Source organism: Mauremys reevesii, linkage group 11 (assembly GCF_016161935.1).
Source record: "Mauremys reevesii isolate NIE-2019 linkage group 11, ASM1616193v1, whole genome shotgun sequence".
NCBI lineage: Eukaryota > Metazoa > Chordata > Testudines > Geoemydidae > Mauremys > Mauremys reevesii.
Window position 1 is genome coordinate 7,763,407 of NC_052633.1, and position 23,491 is coordinate 7,786,897.

At 44.2% G+C, this 23,491-nt stretch overlaps 1 protein-coding gene across 2 annotated transcripts; it reads left to right on the forward strand.

The window, feature by feature from the left end:
- The first annotated feature begins 289 nt into the window (after window positions 1–289).
- LOC120374920 (SLIT and NTRK-like protein 6) lies at window positions 290–20,571 on the forward strand. 2 transcript variants are annotated; one of them, XM_039495358.1, is made up of 5 exons: window positions 290–319; window positions 2,080–2,155; window positions 8,783–8,848; window positions 13,086–13,168; window positions 18,378–20,571. In XM_039495358.1, the coding sequence occupies exons 4-5, from the start codon at window positions 13,122–13,124 to the stop codon at window positions 19,471–19,473; spliced, it is 1,143 nt and encodes a 380-aa protein (XP_039351292.1). In that variant the 5' UTR covers window positions 290–319; window positions 2,080–2,155; window positions 8,783–8,848; window positions 13,086–13,121; the 3' UTR covers window positions 19,474–20,571. The 2 variants fall into 2 exon arrangements, with proteins under 2 accessions (XP_039351292.1, XP_039351293.1); XM_039495359.1 differs by lacking the exons at window positions 290–319; window positions 2,080–2,155; window positions 13,086–13,168 and having other exon boundaries at window positions 8,741–8,848.
- Window positions 20,572–23,491: the final 2,920 nt, after the last annotated feature.

The window sequence follows — 23,491 nt, forward strand, 5'->3', positions numbered from 1 at the left end:
TAAATATCCTTAAATAAAGAAATCATACCTGTTTTTACTATTCATTTTCTGGTCTATTTGTAATAAGCCTAATTCAAAAGTCTAAAAACTCTAAGTTCTCAAGCTACATATTTTGTACTTTGGTAATTTGTACATTTCAATGAATAGTGAGGGAAATATTTCTTTTGTCAGTTTGCAGGTGTACAATGAAATCGACCTTTACCGACAAAAATCTAATCCTTTCAAGCCTACTGTTACATTAGCACCTTCCCCAGCGTTGTACAGCTTCACCCCTCCTGAATGAGCTGAACAGATTTCATCATTAGAGAAAGAAAAGCAGGTTTGCTATTGATAGTTTATTAGGGAATTGCACCAGTGCCTACATTCACTTTGGTGGGAGGGAGGTGACAATGAAGACAAGTCAAAAATGTTCCTGTTATTGTGTGAACCATCGCCCATAGCTGTACATGTAGGTCAGGTTTATATCATGCCCATAGCAATTCCAGATCACATCTATAGCTGTCCCTCGAACTAAGACTTGGGACACACATTGAATATAAGTGTCACCCTTGTGAATATACCGTTTCTCCAAACCTGCACTGCCACCTTCTGGAAAAGAGGAGCAATTGCCGTTTGCTCTTATTTAGTTGGGACATTTTATAAGAAAAATGGACGAATTATAATTATCATTTCACATTTTCATACCATTTTCATACCTTATATCGTCAGTCCCTAGATCACTGTAAAGTACTGTAGCAACTCTCGTGATTTTTGTCACAAATCCCGCAATATTTGTTGGGTTTTTTTTAGCATTCCTCTCTTGGAACCATATTATTATCAAGCTCCCTCTCCCTCTCCCTCTCCCTCTCCCTTTCCCAGTGCCTCGCAGAGAGGGACTGAGTGATGCTAGGTGGGTGAGGGAAAGTATCTGGGGTCAGGATGCTGGGGTGCCTGCTGCTATTCTTCCATGGGATTTGCTTACTTGGTCCAAGTGGGTCACAATGAGGGGTTCTACTGGATCTCCAACCCTCGCTTCTGAGATGGTGGCGGTGGCCAAAGATGCCTTTTTTCCATCTGTACTTGGCAAGGTGATTGAGGTCATTTCTCTTGGATGTAAACGAGGCCTCTGTGAGTGACTGGATCACTGAAATGCAGACCCAGGCCTGTCATTTTCTTGTAATATTTGGGGTATCTCAGGACCTCTCCATTCCATAGCTCCTGCCTATTTCTCCTTGGTTGGCCAAGGAATCTTTCAGGGATAATTCAAATGGTCTGTGGTTCCTCTTTGCCTGGCTGCCCTGTTCTGTTAATCTGTTGCTTGGGAAGTTACTACCTTTGCTGCATGTCCTCTATTTTTACATTTTGCCTCCCAACCAGCCTGTAGCTGGGCCCCTGCACTCTACTAAACTCCAGTCCACTCCTAAATGGTAGAATACTGATAAAGAGTTGCCCATATTAAGAACATCCAGTGTTGTCTTAACCAGTGGCAGCAAAAATCTTGGAAGGGATATTAAACCTGGTGCTTCAGCTGTAATCTGATTATCCCACATCTACTGCTCTGGGGTTCTTACAAATCATCTGATGCTGGCCACTGTTAGTGAGAGGACACTGGGCTAGATGGATCTTGGGTCTGATCCAGTCTGGCAATCCCTGTGTTCCTAATAATGTATGTTCCTTTCTCTGCATGAATTAACATGTTTGCCACGAGTCGGTGTTTCCATGATGAGAGGTAGTGGACAGTCACAGGTGCCATCTTTGCAGGTATTGAAAAATTATAATGGCAGGGAGTGGAGTGCATGGGTTGATTTAGCCACAGAAACAAAACAGATTACAATAACATTTATCTGATAGATCGAGTGTTACAAGGGAGGAGAGTAGATTTTGGTTTGGGAAATTATCACCTGCATCTCAATACAGTATTGAAATGACGAGTGTTTGTTGGTTGGTATTTAAATACAGATATTATCCACTGTGCAGCAGAATTTGAAACACTACCATTTTCAAGGCACTTAATGGTCACTTAATCCTCACAGAGAGAGGATTTCAATTTAATCTGGATTTCAAATTCAGGTTGATAGGAATTACTGTCTGTTTTTCTAGGAGGGGAAATGTTCCTTCCATAGTTCACGGAACTGATTGAAAAGGACACGAATGTCTTCTAACCATGCAGAGAGAAGTAAGTAATATTTTTCATTCTTAGTGCACATTTAAGACTGTACCAGTGACTGTCTAATGTACATATAGAATATATAGCACACTATAGTCTTGCTTGGTCCTGCTTTGAGCAGGGGGTTGGACTAGCTGACCTCCTGAGGTCCCTTCCAACCCTGATATTCTATGATTCTATGAATTTTGTCATTGTGCATTTCAGCTGTTTCATCTGAGAAATATGAATCCTGAATCTGTTTTTATTTAGACAATATTCCTTCATTAAAAAAGGAATTTAAGTTTTTACGTAGCTATGTATATATTTCATATATTTGTTCTGTGTCAAATGGTATGTTTGAGTGATAGTTTTAAATATATGGCTAATGTAGAATTGAACAGTGTTTGTGCTACTTAAAATCCTATGATATCACACAAGAACTTTAAACTATCTCTTACTATAAATGCTACATTTAATTATTATGCATGTTATAAATACATTAGTTTCTATGTATATAGTTTGTACTCTGATAGTCTAATATGTGTGTGCATATAGGTTCTATGTATATACTATGTGTTATAATAGTTGTGTATGTATAGACATTCATACACTATATATACACATATTTCACAAAAAACTACATTGAAAGAACATGATTTTGGTTGCATAATCAAACACTCACAAGCAAGAAATGCCAGGATTATGGTTTCCTGTGCAACCTTATTTCAGCACCCTTGTGCATAGGCATTACGACACAGAAGTTATTTGCATGCCCACCTGCTAATTTTGCCAAGGACCCCTGCTTCGTTCAGTGCTCAGGATGGACCAGCTCAGGAGGTGAATCAGGGTTGTGTTGTGACAGAGACTGCTGTCTGTAGGGCATCTGCCTGATTTGTTGCAGAAGTTGGCAGGTGGGTAGTGAATTAGGCAGGGGTTGGCAGGAAGAAAAAGGAGGCTCTTGTGGCTAAGGCAGTTGAATGCTGCTCTGGAGGACTGGATTCTGCTACATACGCTGCAGAGTTCCTACGTAATGCTGGGCGAGTCACTTCAACCAAACTTTTCACAGATGGTTACCAATGGAATTTTCCTCATTTTCTGGGTTTCTGACTTGATATGCCGGGGGCTGATTTCCAAAAGTGCTGAGCATTCACAGCTGCAACTGGAGTCAATGGGAGCTGTGGCTTGAACATATAAAGTGCTAAGTACTCTGTAAAATGAGGTCCTAGGTGTCTCAAATTGGCCACCCAAAATTAGTAGAAACTTTTGACCTTCATCTCTGCCTCAGCTCCGCAGTTATAAAATGGGGATAATACACACTCCTCGCACAGGGGTGTGGTGAAGATACATTCATTAATTTGTGTGTAGTACGCAGATACTATAGTGATGAGCACCAATGAAAAGCTTTAAGGAAATAAATAATTCTGTACTCAAAGGATGGTTTGAATAGTGTGTCCCACATAAGGCCTGGGGCCAAACACTGAGCAATGAGGATTAAAAAATTATATCAAAGAGCTGCTCATTCAGAGAGCAGTTATCCATCCTGGGCACTGGAGGAGGCAGGGGTCCTCTGGATAAAAACAGATTTAAAAAATTTATTAAAGTGAATGTTTGAAATGAAATATACACAGGTTGAGAGGGAAGGTACTGTACATCTGGGGTCAGGCTTGGGTTATGGGGGGTTAGTACATGAACCATATAATTAATGACCACACACAAAGAGGCCAAACTGAAGTTGTAGAAGCTACATGAATTCTAGTACTTCCTAATGTTTGAGCGCTTGACTTTGCAATCTTAATCATGTTATTTTAAGATATTTTTGCATGTGATATAAAGAACTTTACATATATGATAAGCAGACTGGCTGTACCTTTATTAAGGCTGTCCAACACTTCTCATGATGAGACCCTATTTTAAGTTGCTTATAACTTTGCCAGACTTTAACTGTTCAGGCTTGAATGTTCCATGCCACGTGTCTGCCTACAGGTTGTTGTGTTTTATAAGATTGGTCAAAATGGCTCAGCAGTTCCAACAGTGAAGCTAGGGAATGACTTGGTGTTGTGCCCAGTTTGTGCCTCATCTGCAGTGCAGGATAGCGCTATAACATCACCTGGGAACACACTCACCTCCCTACCCCATGGGATTTACCAAACTCCAATCTGCCTTTAATTCTCTTCTGACCAGTAAGGACCTCCAGGGCTCTCACCAGCAGGAGTCCCTCATAGCACGGCTCTTATGGAAGCTGCCACACAGTGGGGGCCAGAACAAGGGTACATGGTCTCTGTGCAGATGGTGCTGTCCTCCAGGAGATCCAGCTTTGGTTTTTGGAATAGAGTCTTTCAGCTGATCTCTCATTGGCCTATGTCATCGTCTTGGTTACTCTCTGTTGGTTCTGCTTTAATATCTATGTGCAAAGTGTTCAAGTTGTGGACACTAAGGGAACTCAAACTTTAATGTCCTGCTTTTTGTACCTCTAAAATCCCTGCTGTGTTGGGTGTCATGGTTCAGGGCAACTAGAATTGAGCAAGGGCACCCTGGTTGTCACCTCCCTTGGGTGGAGACAAGCATCTCATTCCCTTCTCTATTTCCAGGTTGCACAGTTCCCTGATTATATTGTGAATTCACCAGCAAAGTCACACTGCCTAAGCAGACCTGCTTTGCCTTCCCCCTCAGAGGATGGACAGTGCAAATGCCCCAGTTCTAAGTTACCACACAGCATAGCCTATTTATTCTTATGCTATAAGCATTGCAGAGAAAACATTAAAATAATAAAAGAACCTACCTGCATGTTAATAAGCGTACCAGAGATTTTCCCCCCAACCCCTGCCCTATTGTCCCCAACCTGGACTCTGGCAGGTAAGTACTTCAACCCATGCTGCGCCCCCGCCCAGGGTCTCCTGTGGTCAAGTAATTGGTCCGGCTTTGAGCAGGGGGTTGGACTAGATGACCTCCTGAGGTCCCTTCCAACCCTGATATTCTAAGATTCTATGATAACAGCCTCAGCTCAGAACTGGCACATGGCATGAAAAGTTTAGTCCCTCCTTTATACAGGTCAGATGTTTTTGACCTGGAGTTTCCAGGAGCAGGTAGTCAGTAGACAATGGGTCTCTCCCCAAGGCATAGCTTAAAAAGGCCTCCCAAGTGCCTCCTATGAAACCCACTTCACATGTATTGTATTGTCCCAAAAAGTTCTTTGACTCACCTAACATTTACATTGCTCACGTTCTTAGAAAAGTTACATTCAACCCTGCAAGAACACACAAACAACTGCACTTTAATACAAAGGACCCTGAAGCTATTAAAACTAATTAGATAAGGTTTATTCAGGATATTGCAGGAAATTGCGATCTGTCACAACAGGACCTTGCAGCAACAGGATCTTTTCCTTTTCCATTTAAAAAAAAAAAAGACAAGTCAGTTAAATAGAAGGGAAAATCCCAGCAAATTAAAAAGACAATAGTTGTCAGTATATGATCTACCTTTAACACAGCCTTAAGACATGTTGGGAACAACCAGAAACCAAGGGTTGAAAGCTGCAGTGCAGCAGCCCTGGAAGGAATGGATAGACAAGAGTGCTGAAAACAGGTTACAATTTAAAAAAACAAACTTCTGTGTCAACTGAAAAGGCCATATTCCATTTTATAAGCAGACTCACTTCCATTCACTTCAGTGGACATGTGCCATGGCTGAATCTAGCTCTGTATTTTCAAGTCTTCTTGCTAGCATAGAAAGTTTGGAATAGCTAGACCAGATCAGACCCAAGGTCTATCTGGGCCAGTATCTTCTCTCTGACAGTGGCCAGCACCAGATACTATTTAGGAAGATGTAAGAAGCGATGTAATGGACAATTATGGAATAACTTACCTATAAATTACTTCTTAACTTCTGTCAGTTAGGGGCTGGTCCTAAAGCGCAAATGTTTCTGTCCCTCAAACATTTTTTAATCTATGCAAATTTTTTAATCTATTTTAATCTATATAATTCAGTTTGTAATCCTGCGAAGTTCTTGTCCTCAACAATATCTTGTTGCAGTGAGTTCCATAGGCTAGTTGGTGTGTAATAAGGTATGTGAGATTTACCTTTCCTCTTCTCTTTTCTTTTCTTCTATATTGGTTCTTACATCATGCTCATCATCATAGTATCTGACTAAGGGGGGATATGACTGAGGTCTATAAATCATGACTGGTGTGGAAAAAGTCAATAAGGAAGTGTTCTTTCCTTTCTCATAACACAAAATCTAGGGGTCACCAAATGAAATTAATTGGCAGCAGGTTTCAAACAAAAGAGAAGGAAGTATTTTTTCACACAACACACAGTCAGTCTGTGGAACTCTCTGCCAGAGGCTGTTGTAAAGGCAAAGACTATACTAGGGTTCAAAAAAGAACTAGATATGTTCATGAAGGATAGGTCTGTCAATGGCTAATAGTAAGGATGGGCAGGGATGGTGTCCCTAGCCTCTGTTTGCCAGAAGCTGGGAATGGATCACTTGATGATTACCTGTTCTGTTCATTCCCTCTGGGGCACCTAGCAGTGGCCACTGTCAGAAGACAGGATACTGGGCTAGATGGACCTTTGGTCTGACCCAGGATGGCCGTTCTTATGTTCTTATGACCTGGGTTTGAGACCATGTGTGTCATGTGGAAAGGTGTGATATATGCACCAGATAATCCAGCCTGGCCCACAGCCCAGCACAGATACATGCTTAGAGCTCTTAATCTGTGCATTGAGATATGTAACTGAGGGAGCCACACATCCTAACAGGAGGAACCAATCTGTGCATGTGTAGACTAAGGGCAGTGCAATGAGACTGACTGGACCAAAGTCTTCCCGGATGGCATCCTACTGACTTCAGTGGAGGAACAGCAGTGGCCCGTTGTGTTTGAATTACAGGAGTGTAACTAAAGGAAGGTAAGGACAGTAAGCCTATGAAACCAGATAGGATGACTTCTAATTATCCTCTTTGAGTCAAGTGAGTGGTGAAGGTTGTGAACTGCAGTGAGAGCAAGAGTTCAGCACTGCACATGGCTTATAACTGCTAGATTGATGGTTTATATCTACCCTTCGTGAGAGCACTAGGAACCATAAGGTAGAAGCAAAGGAAAATGTATTTGGTCACATTATTTGTCAACTAGACACACTGTGTGCCAGTCCCCCAAATGTAGCGCCTGTCATTGTCAGGTGTGTTTGTTTCCTCAGCAGCCTTTAGACACTGCACAAATGTACCTTGTGTACAGAGCCCTTCCCTTTTTTAGATGATAAGCTAATATTTACCAGCAAGAGAAAGCCCTAGCTGGAACTCAGCTATGTGGATAACATTAGCTCCAAGCACAGCCCTAGTTCGATATCCGATCCCTAATGTCTTCTGCAAGCAGATTGTGGTCCATCCTACATGCCAGTATATGTGCATATGTTTCCCCCTTATTCCCCTGTGTCAGCAACCCACATCGCAGGCAGTAGAGCATGGAAGCAGTGTCTGCAAGGCCATTTCTCCCACTACCATACTAGGGGGTGGCAAGTTTCTTGGCTTTTCTTCCCAGTGCACCAGCCAGCACAGCAAGGCCAGTCCACCAGGGGGATATATGGTGCCTGGGTATACGGTTTCCACAGGGCACCTCTCCCTGAAGCAAGGGGAAAACGAGAGGCAAACTCTGATTCAAAAGCTGCTTCCCAGTCAGTTGCAATGCCCCATATATCAGGCTTATGGCAGAGCCGCACTTGGGTCCTCAACAATTAGCTCACATCCATGAATGTCCTCTGCATGGAATACAATCTCGTCATTTGCAAACTTATTCAAAGAGCGTGCTCCACAAACTACAAGCAAATGTACTGCTGAGCTAGAGTGGACACAATTTCCTCTGATACTTGCTTGACTTCCCACTGTTATGTTCCCTTATTTTGCAAAGCCAATCGTCAAGTCTACTCGAAAGGTTCAGAATGATACCAAGGCTACAACCTACCATTTTTACATACTTGGTACATTTCCAAAGTAAGGTTTTCAATAGTAAAACATCCAGTGTAAGATGTTTAGAACATATCAAGACAGGAATTGCATCCAGTTAGTTTGCGGTGGGACAGGATTTAGCCAAAAATCTTTTGCTATGTGCATCTTCTAATTAATGGTCTAACATTCTCCTGCACCCTTGTACGCTGATCCAAATGCCATTGAAAAGCCCTCATTGACTTTGGTGGGCTTTGGATCAGGGCCATGGTATATAACATAGAGGTGTGATCTGTACACTTAAAATCACAAGGAGTCTTTTTTGTGCCTGGTGTTCAGGCTCGTACTCCTCGTGTGGAAGGTATATATTAGCGTAGGAAAGGTATAGTTGTATATTTTTGAATTAGATTGAAGTCTAGGAGCTGCTTGCTTGACACAAGTTATGCGGAAACATACACTGTAGAGCAAGAGAAGATGGCTGGGAAGTTCTGAAAGCTCTGTGTATATTAAGGTCTCACCTGTTTGGTGAGGAGATGAAAGCTGTTTGCAGGGAGAGGCAGGTGGCAAGCGTCATTTTGTTAGTCTCCTGCCTACAGCTGTCTGAATTATTAACACTTTCCTTTCTAGCCAACCCCTTCTCTCACACACACATACACTTCAACAGGTCTCTGAGTACAGCAGCATTCAACACTTCCACCATCCACCTCTCTTTTTTCCATCAGCTCTCGCTGCTGGATGAAAGACCCCTGACAGAGGCACAGCGGTCAGGGTATCAGGCAACAAGAAAGGTAAGGACTCTTTGAATTTCTAGCAAGCACCAACGTGGGGTAAAACGCATTGCATATCTGTGAAAAATGTGGCTGACAAGGCAAAGATTTCAGATCCAGAGGATGAAATTTAATAATTCTGATTATTATCTCTAATGGGATGTTATATTTATTATTGTACCCAGCAGGAGCTAATTAGTAAATTGCTGTTACCAGGTGCCATAATCCTCAGAAGGCATTGGAAAGGCATAACGAGTGTGTTTGTGTTTTTATTTATGACAATGTTATTTGTAATGTCTAGCCATGAATGTTGGTTGGGGGAAAACAAGTGTACCAACACAGATTTATTTAGTATTCATATACGTGTGAATTATTTTCTGTGAGGCATGGGGGTCCTTTGGCTTCATGAGAAAATAGGTTGCTTTCCTATAAACGTTATCCTCTGATCCAATGAGGGTGGCATCAAGACTCCAACATTTGCAGAACATTTATTATGGTGATGATCATTTGCATTACAGAATACCTAGAGACGCTGACTTTCTTGTGAGCCCCATTGTGCTAGATGCTGAATGGACCAGAGTTAGAGACTGTCCCTTGCAGTGTAAATATACCCACAGCACGCATCATTCTTTCTGCTTCTATTTGCAAAAAATGTTGGAAATCCAGAGCCAAGAAAATAATTGTGCTTTTTATTTTAAAAGTCAGCTCAAGCTGAAGAGGTGTTTAACAAGCATCGCAGTTTCAACTGCTCAAAATGGGGGCATTCCAGATTTTAGTAGCTTCAGGCTGATCAGACTTTTCTTGTGAAAGAGAGTGAAGGTTGCAGAAGAGCTACTTTAAAGGTGGGGAGAGAACAATTGCAACTGATTCTAAGAGTTAAAAAACAAAGTGTGCAAGTCAGTGGAAATCAGCCTGTGAAATATTTCTTTTATGGAGTTGGGAACATCATTTGATTATGAGGAAGACAGAGCCTGCTTGCATTTCTCTTCTTTTTAGCCTCGTTGTTATGGAAATAGAAGAGCAGTATCCTTACCTCTTCTGCTTTTCCATAGATAATAACCAAATGGGACATTTCCATTTGTAATTTCTTTGAGGTTTCCGTACCCATTCCCGTGTTCCTGGGCCTTGTAGCTATCCTCCAGCACATTTTTAGTGCCTTGTCCAGTGAAGTCTTAAATAGCTGAACTAATGAGGTTTCTGCTATTTTATTTGGGGGGCTATTCCACAGTGTAATAACCCCCAGATTGGGAGCTCTTCTGTGCAGTGACTGTCTTGTTTTGAATGCCTGTCTGGAAAGCACTTCCCACATTGTGGGCACTACCGTAAACAAATCGTAAACACCAACAAAAGCTGTCAGGAAGGTACGGAGATAGTGGAGCTGTTATTGAAAACAATACATCTCCACAACTAGGAAGAAAAACCTCCTAAATCCTTCCTCTGAACCCCATCCACTACAAAAATTGTTAGCTACATTTAATCCTGCCGAAGACAGCTGGCTGAGACGTAGAAAGTAACAGAATAACAGTGTTGCGTCCCGTCTGCTAGCAGTGCCAAACACAACAGACACCTCTCTGTGTGAAATGCTGGTTCTTAATTGTGCTAATCCTTCATTAACATCTGTCTCTTTCTTTCCAGATATACCTTCTCTGCTATTCAGTTAGAAAATTATAGCACGTGAATCGATGCTCTTCATCAAATTGTTACTGTGTCAGGAAACGTTGTGAATTCACTGAAGCTTTTGTCAAGTGCTGAGCCCTGGACTCTAGAGGGCACATTCTCATTTGTACTACGGCCCCTTTACACCATGCTGGCAGTGTAAAGGGTCTTGCACTTACACAGCCCCACACAATCAGGGACATACCCAGCTGCAGTTACATGAATGCTTTTGCCAGCCACTCATGAACCAACAACAGAGAGGCTCCCGCCAGTTCCTCCCAGCTCCCCTGCACCACTACAGATTGGGCACCGACTGGCTAAACTGTACCCCAGAGCTGTACAGTCTTGCACTGGTCAAAAGCCTTACTCATGTAAGTTTGTTACCCAGTCCACACCTCCCTCAGTGTGGAGAGAACTATGCACCAGCCCCTGTTCCTGAGCAGATTTCGCTTTGCACTTCAAACATATTGTTTTAGGTAAAAAATATGAAACAGATTTATTAACTACAGATAGATAGATTTTTAATGATTATAAGTAATAAGTGTACAGAGCATAGAATCATAGAAGATTAGAGTTGGAAGGGACCTCAGGAGGTTATCTATTCCAGCTCAAAGCCGGACCAACACCAACAAAATCATCCCAGCCAGGGCTTTGTCAAACCAGACCTTAAAAACCTCGAAGGATGGAGATTCTATCACCTCTCTAGGTAACTGATTCCAGTGCTTCACCACCCTCCTCGTGAAATAGTTTTTCCTAATATCCAACCTAGACCTCCCCCACTGCAACTTGAGACCATTGCTCCTTGTTCTGTCATCAGGTACCACTGAGAACAGCCTAGCTCTATCCTCTTTGGAACCCCCTTCAGGTAGTTGAAGGCTGCTATCAAATCCCCCCTCACTCTTCTCTTCTGCAGACTAAACAAGCCCAGTTCCCTCAGCTTCTCCTCATAAGTTGTGCCCCAGCCCCCTGATCATTTTCATTGCCCTCCGCTAGACTCTCTCCAATTTCTCCACATCCTTTCTGTAGTGGGGGGCCCAAAACTGGATGCAATACTCCAAACATGGCCTCACCAGTGCCGAACAGAGGGGAATAATCACTTCCCTCGATCGGCTGGCAACGCTCCTACTAATGCAGCCCAATATGTCATTAGTCTTCTTGGCAACAAGGGCACACTGCTGACTCATATCCAGCTTCTCATCCACTGTAATCCCCAGGTCCTTTTCTGCAGAACTGCTGCTTAGACAGTCGGTCCCCAGTCTGTAGCAATGCATGAGATTCTTCCGTCCTAAGTGCAGGACTCTGCACTTATCCTTGTTGAACCTCATCAGATTTCTTTTGGCCCAATCCTCCAATTTGTCTAGGTCACTCTGGACCCTATCCCTACCCTCCAGCATATCTACCTCTCCCCGCAGCTTTGTATCATCTGCGATCAAAGTAGATTATCTAAGAAATAAAACAAAATTGCAATCTAAGTTCCATAAACTAGACAGGATTTGAATCAAGCAGTGTCTCACCCTGATGGCACAACAGTTCACCAATCTTCCATTCCTTCTTTCCTGCCTGGGACCACCTTCCCAGTTCAAGTCTTTTGTTTTCCAAACATCTTTCTAGGTGTTGAGCTGGAGGGGTGGGGGGAGTGAGGCCAAGTGATGATGTCACTTCCCCCTTTCATAGCTTTTTCCATGTGAAGGGAACTTCATTGTTTCAAGTCCCCAGCACAGTTTGTGGAAAAGTACAGGCACAAGATGGAGTCCAGTATCACATGATCTGGTCACATGTCCTTGCATGCTTCGATGAGGCATAGCAGCCATTATCCATATACTGGCTGAAGCATCCACAGGAAAACCCATCAGTTGGGGATAATCTTCCATGGACTATTGTGTTTTTTAATGGGCCGTCACCCTGAATGATTCATCCACAATGTGCTGGCTAGACTGGATGTAAACTACATTGTGGGTGTTACCCAGGAGCAAATACATTTGAAATATAGGTACATAATCAATATTCATAATTTCAGATACAAAAATGATACATGCATACAAACAGGGCAATCATATTCAGCAAACCATAACTTTTCCATTGACACCCTACATAACATATTTTGTAGACACTCTACACTACATATTTTGTACAAGATTTGTTGCAATTATATAACACTAGTAAATATGGGGGTGCCAGGGTGTTGCTTTGGGGTACAGAGTTGGCACAGTGTGCAATAAAGATTACATTTACACCTCCAATAAAACCCCTTTGGGACCCTGAGAACCAAGCTCAGGACCTGGTAGGTAGTCAGAAGTCAGGAATGGAGAAGAGGGAGAGAAAATATTTGTACTAAGTATCACTAAAGAGTTTGAAAAAGATCTGCTTAGTTAGATGAAATTCCAAACAGCTTTGGGTTCTCCCACCCCTCACAAAACTAGGAGAGAGGAGGAAAAATAAAAACTGGTTTCCTGAGGTACAGTGAGATCTTGCAGGTTTAACTGCAGGTGGAAAGGTAGATTACCATGATTACATCCTGGTGTTCAGATATTTTTTTCATTTAATATTTAAATGTAACCATTATGTCTTTCCTAAGTGCTGAGAAACCTATTTCCTCTTCAAGTAGATGGAGCTGTAGCTCGGCTGATAAGCTGTGTTGATGTTAGCAAGCAGAAGACCACAATTTACGTTCTTTCCAATAAGTAGGTAAGAGACCTCCAGTAATTGTTTAGTTAGTGATGGTTCCTGCTCAGAGATCTCAACAAGATCTTAGAAAGCTGTGTTTCTGACCCTGGCCACTCCAATGACTCCAGATCTCAAAACTTGTGGATCCAAAGACAGTAAATGCAGCATGGTAGAAGGAGAAGTGACTGTTGGAGCTTGTGCCGGCTCCATAGCAACCGTTGGCTGAGAACCATCGCCAATGGGTGCTTTGGGATTGGCGCCTGCAAGTTCGGGCAGCACACACCATGCAGAGCCACCTGGCCACCTCTGTACCTAGGAGCTGGCCGCCTCTGGGAGCCGCAGAGCCTGGGCAGGCAGTGAGTCTGCCTTAGCCCTGCTGTCCCACCAACTGGGGGCCATCTGAGGTAAGCGCTGCCTGGCTGGAGTCCACACCCCAAACTCCCTCCTGCACCCCAACTCCCTGCCTCAGGTCAGAACCCCCTCCTGGAGCCTGCATCCCCTCCCACACTCCAGCCCCCTTCCCCAGCCCTGAACCACGTCCTGCACCCAAACTCCCTCCTGCACCCCAACTCCCTGCCCCAGGTCAGAACCCCCTCCTGGAGCCTGCATCCCCTCCCACACTCCAGCCCCCTTCCCCAGCCCTGAACCACGTCCTGCACCCAAACTCCCTCCTGGAGCCTGCACTCCCTCCTGCACCTCAAGCCACTGCCCCAGCCCTGAGCCCCCTCCTGCACCCTGAACCCCTCATTTCTGGCCCTACCCCAGAGCCCATACCGCCAGCTGGAGCCCTCACACCCTCCCGGACCACAACTTCCCGCCCCAGCCCAGTGAAAGTGAGTGAGGGTGGGGGAGAGAGAGTGATGGAGGGAGAGGGGATTGAGTGAGTGGGGGCGGGGCTTTGGAGAAGGGGTGGGGCAAGGGTGTTCAGTTTTATGTGATTAGAAAGTTGGTAACCCTAATTATTGTTGTAACTATTACAAATATCTGTGCAGGAAAAATCTAAGCCAGAAATGAATTCAGATGCACCAAAAACTATAGCATAAGACAGAAATAATTGAAAATCACCATAAGTATAATCCAAAATGAACAATATATCTCTCCCCCTCCCCCCACCTTCTCTTTCATTAAGTATAAATGCTTAAATGGAATCCTTTGAAAGACCACTGGGTGTTGTCCATCTTGAGAAATATCTGATGTAGTCATTAGCATCTGCTGTTTTCACCTAGCTGTCAAAGATGTCCAGGGGTGCCTTTGCCAGCCAGCTCCATCTCCTGGCTGTGGGAAGTGTCACAGTGACTTTGCCTCAGTTTCCCCCCACCCCCTGCCAACAGCTATTTGGCCCTGTGCCAGGTAGCTTCCTTTTCTGACTCCAGCTCTCTGGCCAAGTCATGTATAGTCTCTCACCTTGTGGGACAATAGAGTCTGATAGACCAGGAGTCCAAAGACCCTAGCAAAGGTGGATAATTCCAGGGCCCTGCAGAGTCCTGACCCCTTTGATTCAAAGCATTTTACTATCACCTTTGTGGGAGATGGTAGTGGAACCCAGACTCTTCCACACCTTTGGGTTCTAGCCCAGGGACCCTGAATTTCTCAGCTGGGACCAAAGCCTCGAGGTAAGTGGGGAAGTGGGATATCGGGAGAAAGCACAAGTAGGTGAATGCAAGAGGGGAGGGCTCCTGCCCCATATTGGGACAGCAGGACGATCAGTGAGTTATCTTACATGCCTATACACAAATGCAAGAAGCCTGGGGAACAAGCAGGGAGAACTAGAAGTCCTGGCACAGTCAGGGAATTATGATGTAATTGGAATAACAGAGACTTGGTGGGATAACTCACATGATTGGAGTACTGTCATGGATGGATATAAACTGTTCAGGAAGGACAGGCAGGGCAGAAAAGGTGGGGGAGTTGTGTTGTATGTAAGAGAGCAGTATGACTGCTCAGAGATCCAGCATGAAACTGCAGAAAAACCTGAGAGTCTCTGGATTAAATTTAGAAGTATGAACAACAAGGGTGATGTCATGGTGGGAGTCTGCTACAGACCACCAGAACAGGGGGATGAGGTGGACGAGGCTTTCTTCCAGCAACTAACAGAAGTTGCTAGATCACAGGCCCTGGTTCTCATGGGTGACTTTAATCACCCCGATATCTGCTGGGAGAGCAATACAGCAGTGCAGAGACAATCCAGGAAGTTTCTGGAAAGTGTAGGGGACAATTTCCTGGTGCAAGTGCTGGAGGAACCAACTAGGGGAAAAGCTCTTCTTGACCTGCTGCTCACAAACAGGGAAGAAATAGTAGAAGCAGCAATAGTGGATGGGAACCTGGGAGGCAGTGACCATGAGATAGTCAAGTTCAGGATCCTGACACAAGGAAGAAAGGAGAGCAGTAGAACAGAGACCCTGGACTTCAGAAAAGCAGACTTCGACTCCCTCAGGGAACTGATGGGCAAGGTCCCCTGGGAGAATAACATGACGGGGAAAGGAGTCGAGGAAAGCTGGCTGTATTTTAAAGAATCCTTATTGAGGTTGCAGGAACAAACCATCCCGATGTGTAGGAAGAAAAGTAAATATGGCAGGCGACCAGCTTGGCTTAACAGTGAAATCCTTGCTCGTCTTAAACACAAAAAAACAGCTTACAAGAAGTGGAAGATTGGACAAATAACCAGGGAGGAGTGTAAAAGTATTGCTCAGGCATGCAGGAGTGAAATTAGGAAGGCCAAATCACACTTGGAGTTGCAGCTAGCTGGAGATGTTAGGAGTAACAAGAAGGGTTTCTTCAGGTATGTTAGCAACGAGAAGAAAGTCAAGGAAAGTGTGGGCCCCTTGCTGAATGAGGGAGGGAACCTAGTGACAGAGGATGTGGAGAAAGCTAGTGTACTCAATGCTTTTTTTGCCTCTGTCTTCACGGACAAGGTCAGCTCCCAGACAGCTGCACTCTGCAGCACGGTATGGGGAGGAGGTGACCAGCTCTCTGTGGAGAAAGAAGTAGTTTGGAACTATTTAGAAAAGCTGGACGAGCACAAGTCCATGGGGCCGGATGCACTGCATCCAAGGGTGCTAAAGGAGTTGGCCGATGAGATTGCAGAGCCATTGGCCATTATCTTTGAAAAATCATGGCGATCGGGGGAGATCCCGGATGACTGGAAAAAAGCTAATGTAGTGCCCATCTTTAAAAAAGGGAAGAAGGAAGATCCAGGGAACTACAGGCCAGTCAGTCTCACCTCAGTCCCAGGAAAAATCATGGAACAGGTCCTCAAGGAATCAATTCTGAACCACTTAAAGGAGGGGAAAGTGATCAGGAACAGTCAGCATGGATTCACCAAGGGCAAGTCATGCCTGACTAACCTAATTGCCTTCTATGATGAGATAACCGGCTCTGTGGATGAGGGGAAAGCAGTGGATGTGCTATTTCTGGACTTTAGCAAAGCTTTTGATACGGTCTCCCACAGTATTCTTGCCAGCAAGTTAAAGAAGTATGGGCTGGATGAATGGACGGTAAGGTGGATAGAAAACTGGCTAGATGGTCGGGCTCAACGGGTAGTGATCAATGGTTCCATGTCTAGTTGGCAGTCGGTATCAAGTGGAGTGCCCCAAAGATCAGTGCTGGGGCCGGTTTTGTTCAATATCTTCATTAACGATCTGGCGGTGTGGTGTGGTGTGGACTGCACCCTTAGCAAGTTTGCAGATGACACTAAACTGGGAGGAGTGGTTGATATGCTGGAGGGTAGGGATAGGATACAGAGGGACCTAGACAAATTAGAGGATTGGGCCAAAAGAAATATGATGAGGTTCAACAAGGACAAGTGCAGATTCCTGCACTTAGGACGGAAGAATCCCATGCACTGCTACAGACTAGGGACCGAATGGCTGGGCAGCAGTTCTGCAGAAAAGGACCTAGGGGTTACGGTAGACGAAAAGCTGAATATGAGTCAACAGTGTGCCCTTGTTGCCAAGAAGGCTAATGGAATTTTGGGTTGTATAAGTAGGGGCATTTCCAGCAGATCGAGGGATGTGATCATTCCCCTCTATTCAGCACTGGTGAGGCCTCATTTGGAGTACTGTGTCCAGTTTTGGGCCCCACACTACAAGAAGGATGTGGATAAATTGGAGAGAGTCCAGCGGAGGGCAACAAAAATGATTAGGGGGCTGGAGCACATGACTTATGAGGAGAGGCTGAGGGAACTGGGATTGTTTAGTCTGCAGAAGAGAAGAATGAGGGGGGATTTGATAGCTGCTTTCAACTACCTGAAAGGGGGTTCCAAAGAGGATGGATCTAAACTGTTCTCAGTGGTAGAAGATGACAGAAAAAGGAGTAATGGTCTCAAGTTGCAGAGGGGGAGGTTTAGGTTGGACATTAGGAAAAACTTTTTCACTAGTAGGGTGGTGAAGAACTGGAATGGGTTACCTAGGGAGATGGTGGAATCTCCTTCCTTAGAGGTTTTTAAGGTCAGGCTTGACAAAGCCCTGGCTGGGATGATTTAGTTGGGTTTGAATCATAAATTATTAGGGTTGGAAGGGACCTCAAGAGATCATCTAGTCCAACCCCCTGCTCAAAGCAGGACCAATCCCCAAATGGCCCCCTTAAGGATTGAACTCACAACCCTGGGTTTAGCAGGCCAATGCTCAAACCACTGAGCTATCTCTCCCTCCTCCCCCTCATTCTTTGATTTGGTCCTGCTTTGAGCAGGGGGTTGGACTAGATGACCTCCTGAGGTCCCTTCCAACCCTGAGATTCTATGATTCTATGATCCTCACCACTGCTTGCTTTTTTCCTGGGCTGCTTCCTACCTCACCTCTCCTGTAGGCCTTTTCTAGACTCTCATTCTCTGATTCTCCCTCACTGGAAGTCCAACATGCTGGACAGCTTCCTGTCAGTCTACTGCTCAAGGAGTCCTCTCTCCTAGTCCCTCAGTCTGTCTGGTAATTGTCCCACCACCCACCCCTCTAATCTGCAGCCTTCTTATCCCCCAGCTGTTGCTGTCCCAAGGATTAACTGCAGCTGAGGAGATAGCCAGTCAACCTGATAACCATGTCCCGCACCCAAACTTCCTCCATGGTAGAACAGGGTCTATACACCCCTGATGGAGGTGTAATAGTTTTATCCTAGTAAAGACAATGGAAGCCACGTGGAAGCCTGTAACATTGAAATATGTGCTTTCCTTCCTATATTATGCCCAATATGCTACATATAGTTGTAACATTTGCTTACATCTTTTATTCCTCTTGTACAGATACACTAGAGTACATGCAAGGAGGCAGAAGATGCGTGTCCACTACTTAATCTGGATTTGGATTCACTTCTCCTTTGGTGAGTCTGAATTTCATTACCCATGTCAGGAAATCTGCCTTTGCAAAGAAGGGGCCAAGTTTGTGAACTGCTCTGGAGTCAATGTAACTGACAACCTCATCTTCCCACCTGAGACTGAGCACTTGGATTTGTCCATCAGTAACCTCTATTCTGTTCCAAGCAAAGTTCTGAGATCCCTGTGGAAGTTACAAGTTCTACTTCTGAGTGGGAACTACATCACCAAAGTTGGAGAGAGAGCTTTTAGCTCTCTAGAGAGACTCCAGAAGCTTGATATCCATAGAAATGAGATTACAGTGCTTGGAAGCAGTTTTTCTATAGGGCTCAGTTCTCTCAGAGAGCTGAATTTGTCCTATAATAGGCTCCAGGAACTATGTTACAGGAACTTCCAGCATTTTGAGAACCTTCAGAAGCTCAACTTCCAAAATAACAACATCTCCTCCATAGAAATGGGAGCCTTCCGGAGTCTGACCCGCTTGAGGCAGCTTCATCTTCAAAATAATCACCTCTTGAACCTCCACAATGGGGTCTTCTCCATGCTGCAGCATTTAGAGGTTCTGAACTTGGAAGGCAACAGGATAAAGATGATTGCTCCTGGGGTCTTTACCTCCTTGAACCGCCTCACGGTACTTAACTTGGTGCACAATGAAATTGAACATATCCGATTCAAAACCTTCCTAACAATCCAGACCCCTGGGACACACATCTTGCTCTCCTATAACCCGTGGTTCTGCGACTGTGACCTGCAGAGAGTCTTTGCAAAGCTGCACAGTGTCAAGCGGCTGATCTTGGATGACTACAACAACATGACATGCATGGAGCCGCAAGTCCTGAGAAATCTGTCCCTGTCATCAGTGGACACCCAGCTCTGCATCGCAGAGACTGTGACGGTTCTCGTCATTACCTTCACAGTGTTCATTACTGTGGTGGCAGCTATTGTGATGGCTGAGAGGAACAGGAAGAAAAGGACAGGCAAGCACTGGAGTGAGGACAGTGACATCTCTTATGAATCACAAGACTGAGCTTGCTATCAGGGCCTTTCTCCAAAGCTTTTAATACTTGGACATGTAATAAGCAATCTAGGTCAGACTGTGCGGTTTCTATTGGAGGATGGTTATAAGAAAACATTGGTGGCTGTAGCCTGAGCTCTGTCCTGCCAGATGGTGAAGAACCTCACCTGAAAGGAAGGCAAAAGTTTGAAACAACTTCCTCAGAAGGGACTTGTTGGACAGGTTGTTTCTGCCCCTGGAGACACATGCATGCTGCTTGTTCCTTGTGATTTTAGCACAAACTCCATGACACCAGAGTATTTGTACTGAACCATTCCACTACAGTGAAAAGAACAAAATTTAACTGCCAATTATAGGGATAATCTCAAAGTTAAAAATCACATCCAATAGTTCAAGAAAGAAGCTCTTGCCTTGCTACTGAGTCATGTCACTGCAGATTATTAAAATAGAGTATCCTCTCCAGAGCCTTTTATAGCTCATTACCTCTCATCTTCCCTGCCTCGCTCTACACCCACAGTGCTCAGGAAGACTATGCCCTACGTGACTGTGATTTGCATCAAACTACTGCAAGTGATTGCAATTGACCTCCCACAGTTCTCATGCAACTCCCCTATCCCCTGGAGGTCTGGCAAGAGGTGAACATTTGGTAAGGTATCCAAAACCGAAACTCCAAAACCAAATGGAACCAGTGTCTGAATCATTCCACCCAGAGACTCTCTCTCCCTCGTGGGATTCTGTGTGGCAAGTAGCCTGAGGCTATCAAGCAGATGACACAACATTCATCACCCTCGTTTGTAAGATCACTTGTGACAACAGTAATTCTTAGAGAGACCAGGTGGGGAAGGGAATATATTTTATTGGACCAACTTCTGTTGGTGAAGGAGACAATCTTTCAATTCTTATCACAACCAAATGGACCTGAATCTCACTTTTATTTCTTGGACTGTAAAGGGTTCCTGTTTCTTGATACATTTGCATAAAAAACATTGAGATATTTCAAAGAATGCCAGACTTCCATTTCACCTTGCCTCCCCTCCCACATTCCCCTCCTTCCCTCCTCTGCCTATTCATGTATGTCTTCCCCTATTTTGTTACTGGTACCACCACCCTAGCACGCTATGCCTATGTAAGATTGTCTGATTTTGTATTGTCTGGTCTTGCAACTTCAATGAGTTGTAAAATTGCATAGATGTGCAATTCTCTTGGCGGTCCTGTGAAGCATGCAGTATTTGGGAATTTACACAAACTGTAAATTGTATAAATTTGTACTTTTCATTGTCTGTTTCTCTAAGAAAATTCATCATCATAAAAAACCCTACCAGGGTGAATTTGAAAATCTCGTTGATTGTTTTCACCAGTTCTGCTGTTTCCCTGTTGCATTTGACTCAGCCTCGAGAGTGAAAGTGGACTGATGTGATTCTCTGTTTTCATTTTCTGGTCCAGGTTCTTATCTGGGGCTGAGAACTAGGCGCAGATTTGTGGGAGGACTCAAAGGCCACCTCGGAACCTCCCAATCTTGGAATCACTCAGCAGCAGTGCATATTAGAGCAGTCTTCAGGCAGCTCTGTTGTTCACTGGCTACGCACAGCCTCCAGGCCTTGTTCTGGTAGCACAGGATCACCAGGATACAAAGACACCCCAATTATAACCCGTTTCCTCCAGCCATGCCCTTACACTATCTGTAGGGAGGGGATGGTGTCCAAGCCACTACACAAGCTCTCTGCAGTGGAGACCCTCTGTCTAGACACCATGTATGCAAACTTTGGGGCAGCTTTGGGCCACAAGAGCATTGCAAACTTGCCTTAAAACAAGACAGGATTTGGCAACTTTCTTTAGTTAGTCTCATTTTCTAGTATACCAGCCCAATGTTGCTCTGTTTCAGTTTCCAGCACTGCAGGAGAATAGTTGGCTACAAATGCTGCTGCTTATTTTTAATTATTTATTTATTCAGGAAGTTTCAACGGGTTTATTACCAGAGAAAACTGTCCAGTCTCTACTTTGTATCTCTGATCTCTATTCTTAGAGAGCAGAAATCCCTCCACTCTGAGATGGATGCTGCAGACCATTGAGCATGCTCAGTAAGAATTTAGGATTTCTTTTTAAAAAGTGCCCCGGCAAAGAGCCAAGTGGGTGTGGCTCAGCAGAACCCCAGTTCTGAGGTGAAGGACATCACTGAGCATATGCAAGATTGGCAAGTATTGAACATGTGTAGTAAGGGGTGACAGAAAGGTCAGTCAGCTAAGCCTCTAACTGGTCAGAAGTACTCAGACCTGTCAATCAGAATTCTGAGGTGATGGTCAAGACTGAGCATGTGCAAGTGAGGTAACTAGCTAGGAATAGGAATCTGTATAAAGAAAGAGCTACAATGTAGCATAAAAGGCCAGCTGCCAGCAGCATTTTTGGAGTCCAGAAGCTGCATCTGAGAGGTAGAGAGCTGTGCAGGGAGAGCCAGCAACCCAGGAGGAGAAGCCAAAGAAAAACGGTTGCTGAGTGAGAAAAGAAAGCTGGAACGGAGCAGAACTGACCGACCAGGCGCTGAACAGCAGCGGCAGTAATTTGATTTTTAAAAGAAAGCAGCAAAAAATGTATAGATTAAGCTTAATATTCTTTTAGTTATAGTGTTAGTACAAGTATAGTTTAGGATAGTTTTTTATAGTATTTAATATGTATGTGCATGAAGTGTGTGTGTGTTTTAATTGTTTTTTATCTATGTAAACTTTAAAGCAATTTAAGATCTGCTGTCAGCAATTTGTTGCAAACTGGCCACTTACAACAAATTGCTTCACTTAATATAATTTGTACTTCATGCTATTGTAGTATAAGTGTTCTTTAACATGCAATAAGGGATTTGTGTCTCTGGAATTTTGTGCCTTATTTAGGATTTTTAGGATACACTATATTAGCAATTATTGGTTACTTTAATAAAAAGATACCTTGTTCTGGAAAGATTATTGCCTGTGTCAATTACTTTATAAGAAGGTTATATCCGTGTCCTTTAGCGTTTCCTTAGCAACCCCAGGAACTTTTACCTCTGGAAGAACAGATTAAGGGGGCAGTAGGCAGGTTAGTGTAGCCGTGGCCTAAAACTCACTTTTCAGAGTAACAGGTTTACAGTTCCTTGCCGTGTAAGTATCAGAGACAAGAGAATCATTACAAGGGTGAGCAATTTGTTTAGAGAACCATTCTGCGCTAATCTTATCATCAGATCTCTGTACTTAACCGAGTGTTAGCATTTAAAGAGTGAACTTCTTTTCACTACACACGACATTTGTTTCTGGTGATTTTGTTAAATGGAGTGAAAGCTCTGATTACACATGTTTAACAAACCAGGAACATCTATCAAATGTTAATACTCACACAAATTGGACTGGTATGCTCCTTTTTTTGTTTTTTGTTTTTGCACATGAGTGTATCAATCTCTGCAGAAAACCTTCCTAACAAAAAATGTTTGTATATGACCGGGATGGGGTATCCAGATCCCACACTGGAGAAGAAGGGGTTAAGGAGCTGCTGTGGCACACCTGGCCCCACCCCACTGCAACACCTGAACAGGCTGAAGGAGGATCTTCAAAAGGAGGAGGCAGAGCAGCTCCATGGCAAGCAGACGGGGAGGTGAGCTGACTTGTGTGCTGAGGTACTGGGAAGGAGCACTACAGGGATTCTTGTTGCCTGAAGTGTGGTGCTACTGATCTGACCAAGCCTACAAAGGAAGGACCAGTGACTTTTGCAAGGTCAGAAACTTTGTATGCGTTCAGTTATTTACTCTACCCCTTGGGAAGAGAGAACACTGGTAGGAAGTGATCCAAGGAAGCAGCTGCATAGTACGCCAAGGTGCAGCACTCAGCTGCCTACCATTGGGCCCTGGATGGGAATGTGGTGAAAAGGTTTGGCCTGGGCTTCCCTACCAACCCCTAAAGAGGTGACACCAACAAAAATCTATCCTTTGGCAGGGACCACTCTGAAGGTAGAAGGGTCCCGATGCCAAGATGTGAACCCAAAGGGGATGCTGTCAAGCCCTTGCTGACTTCTA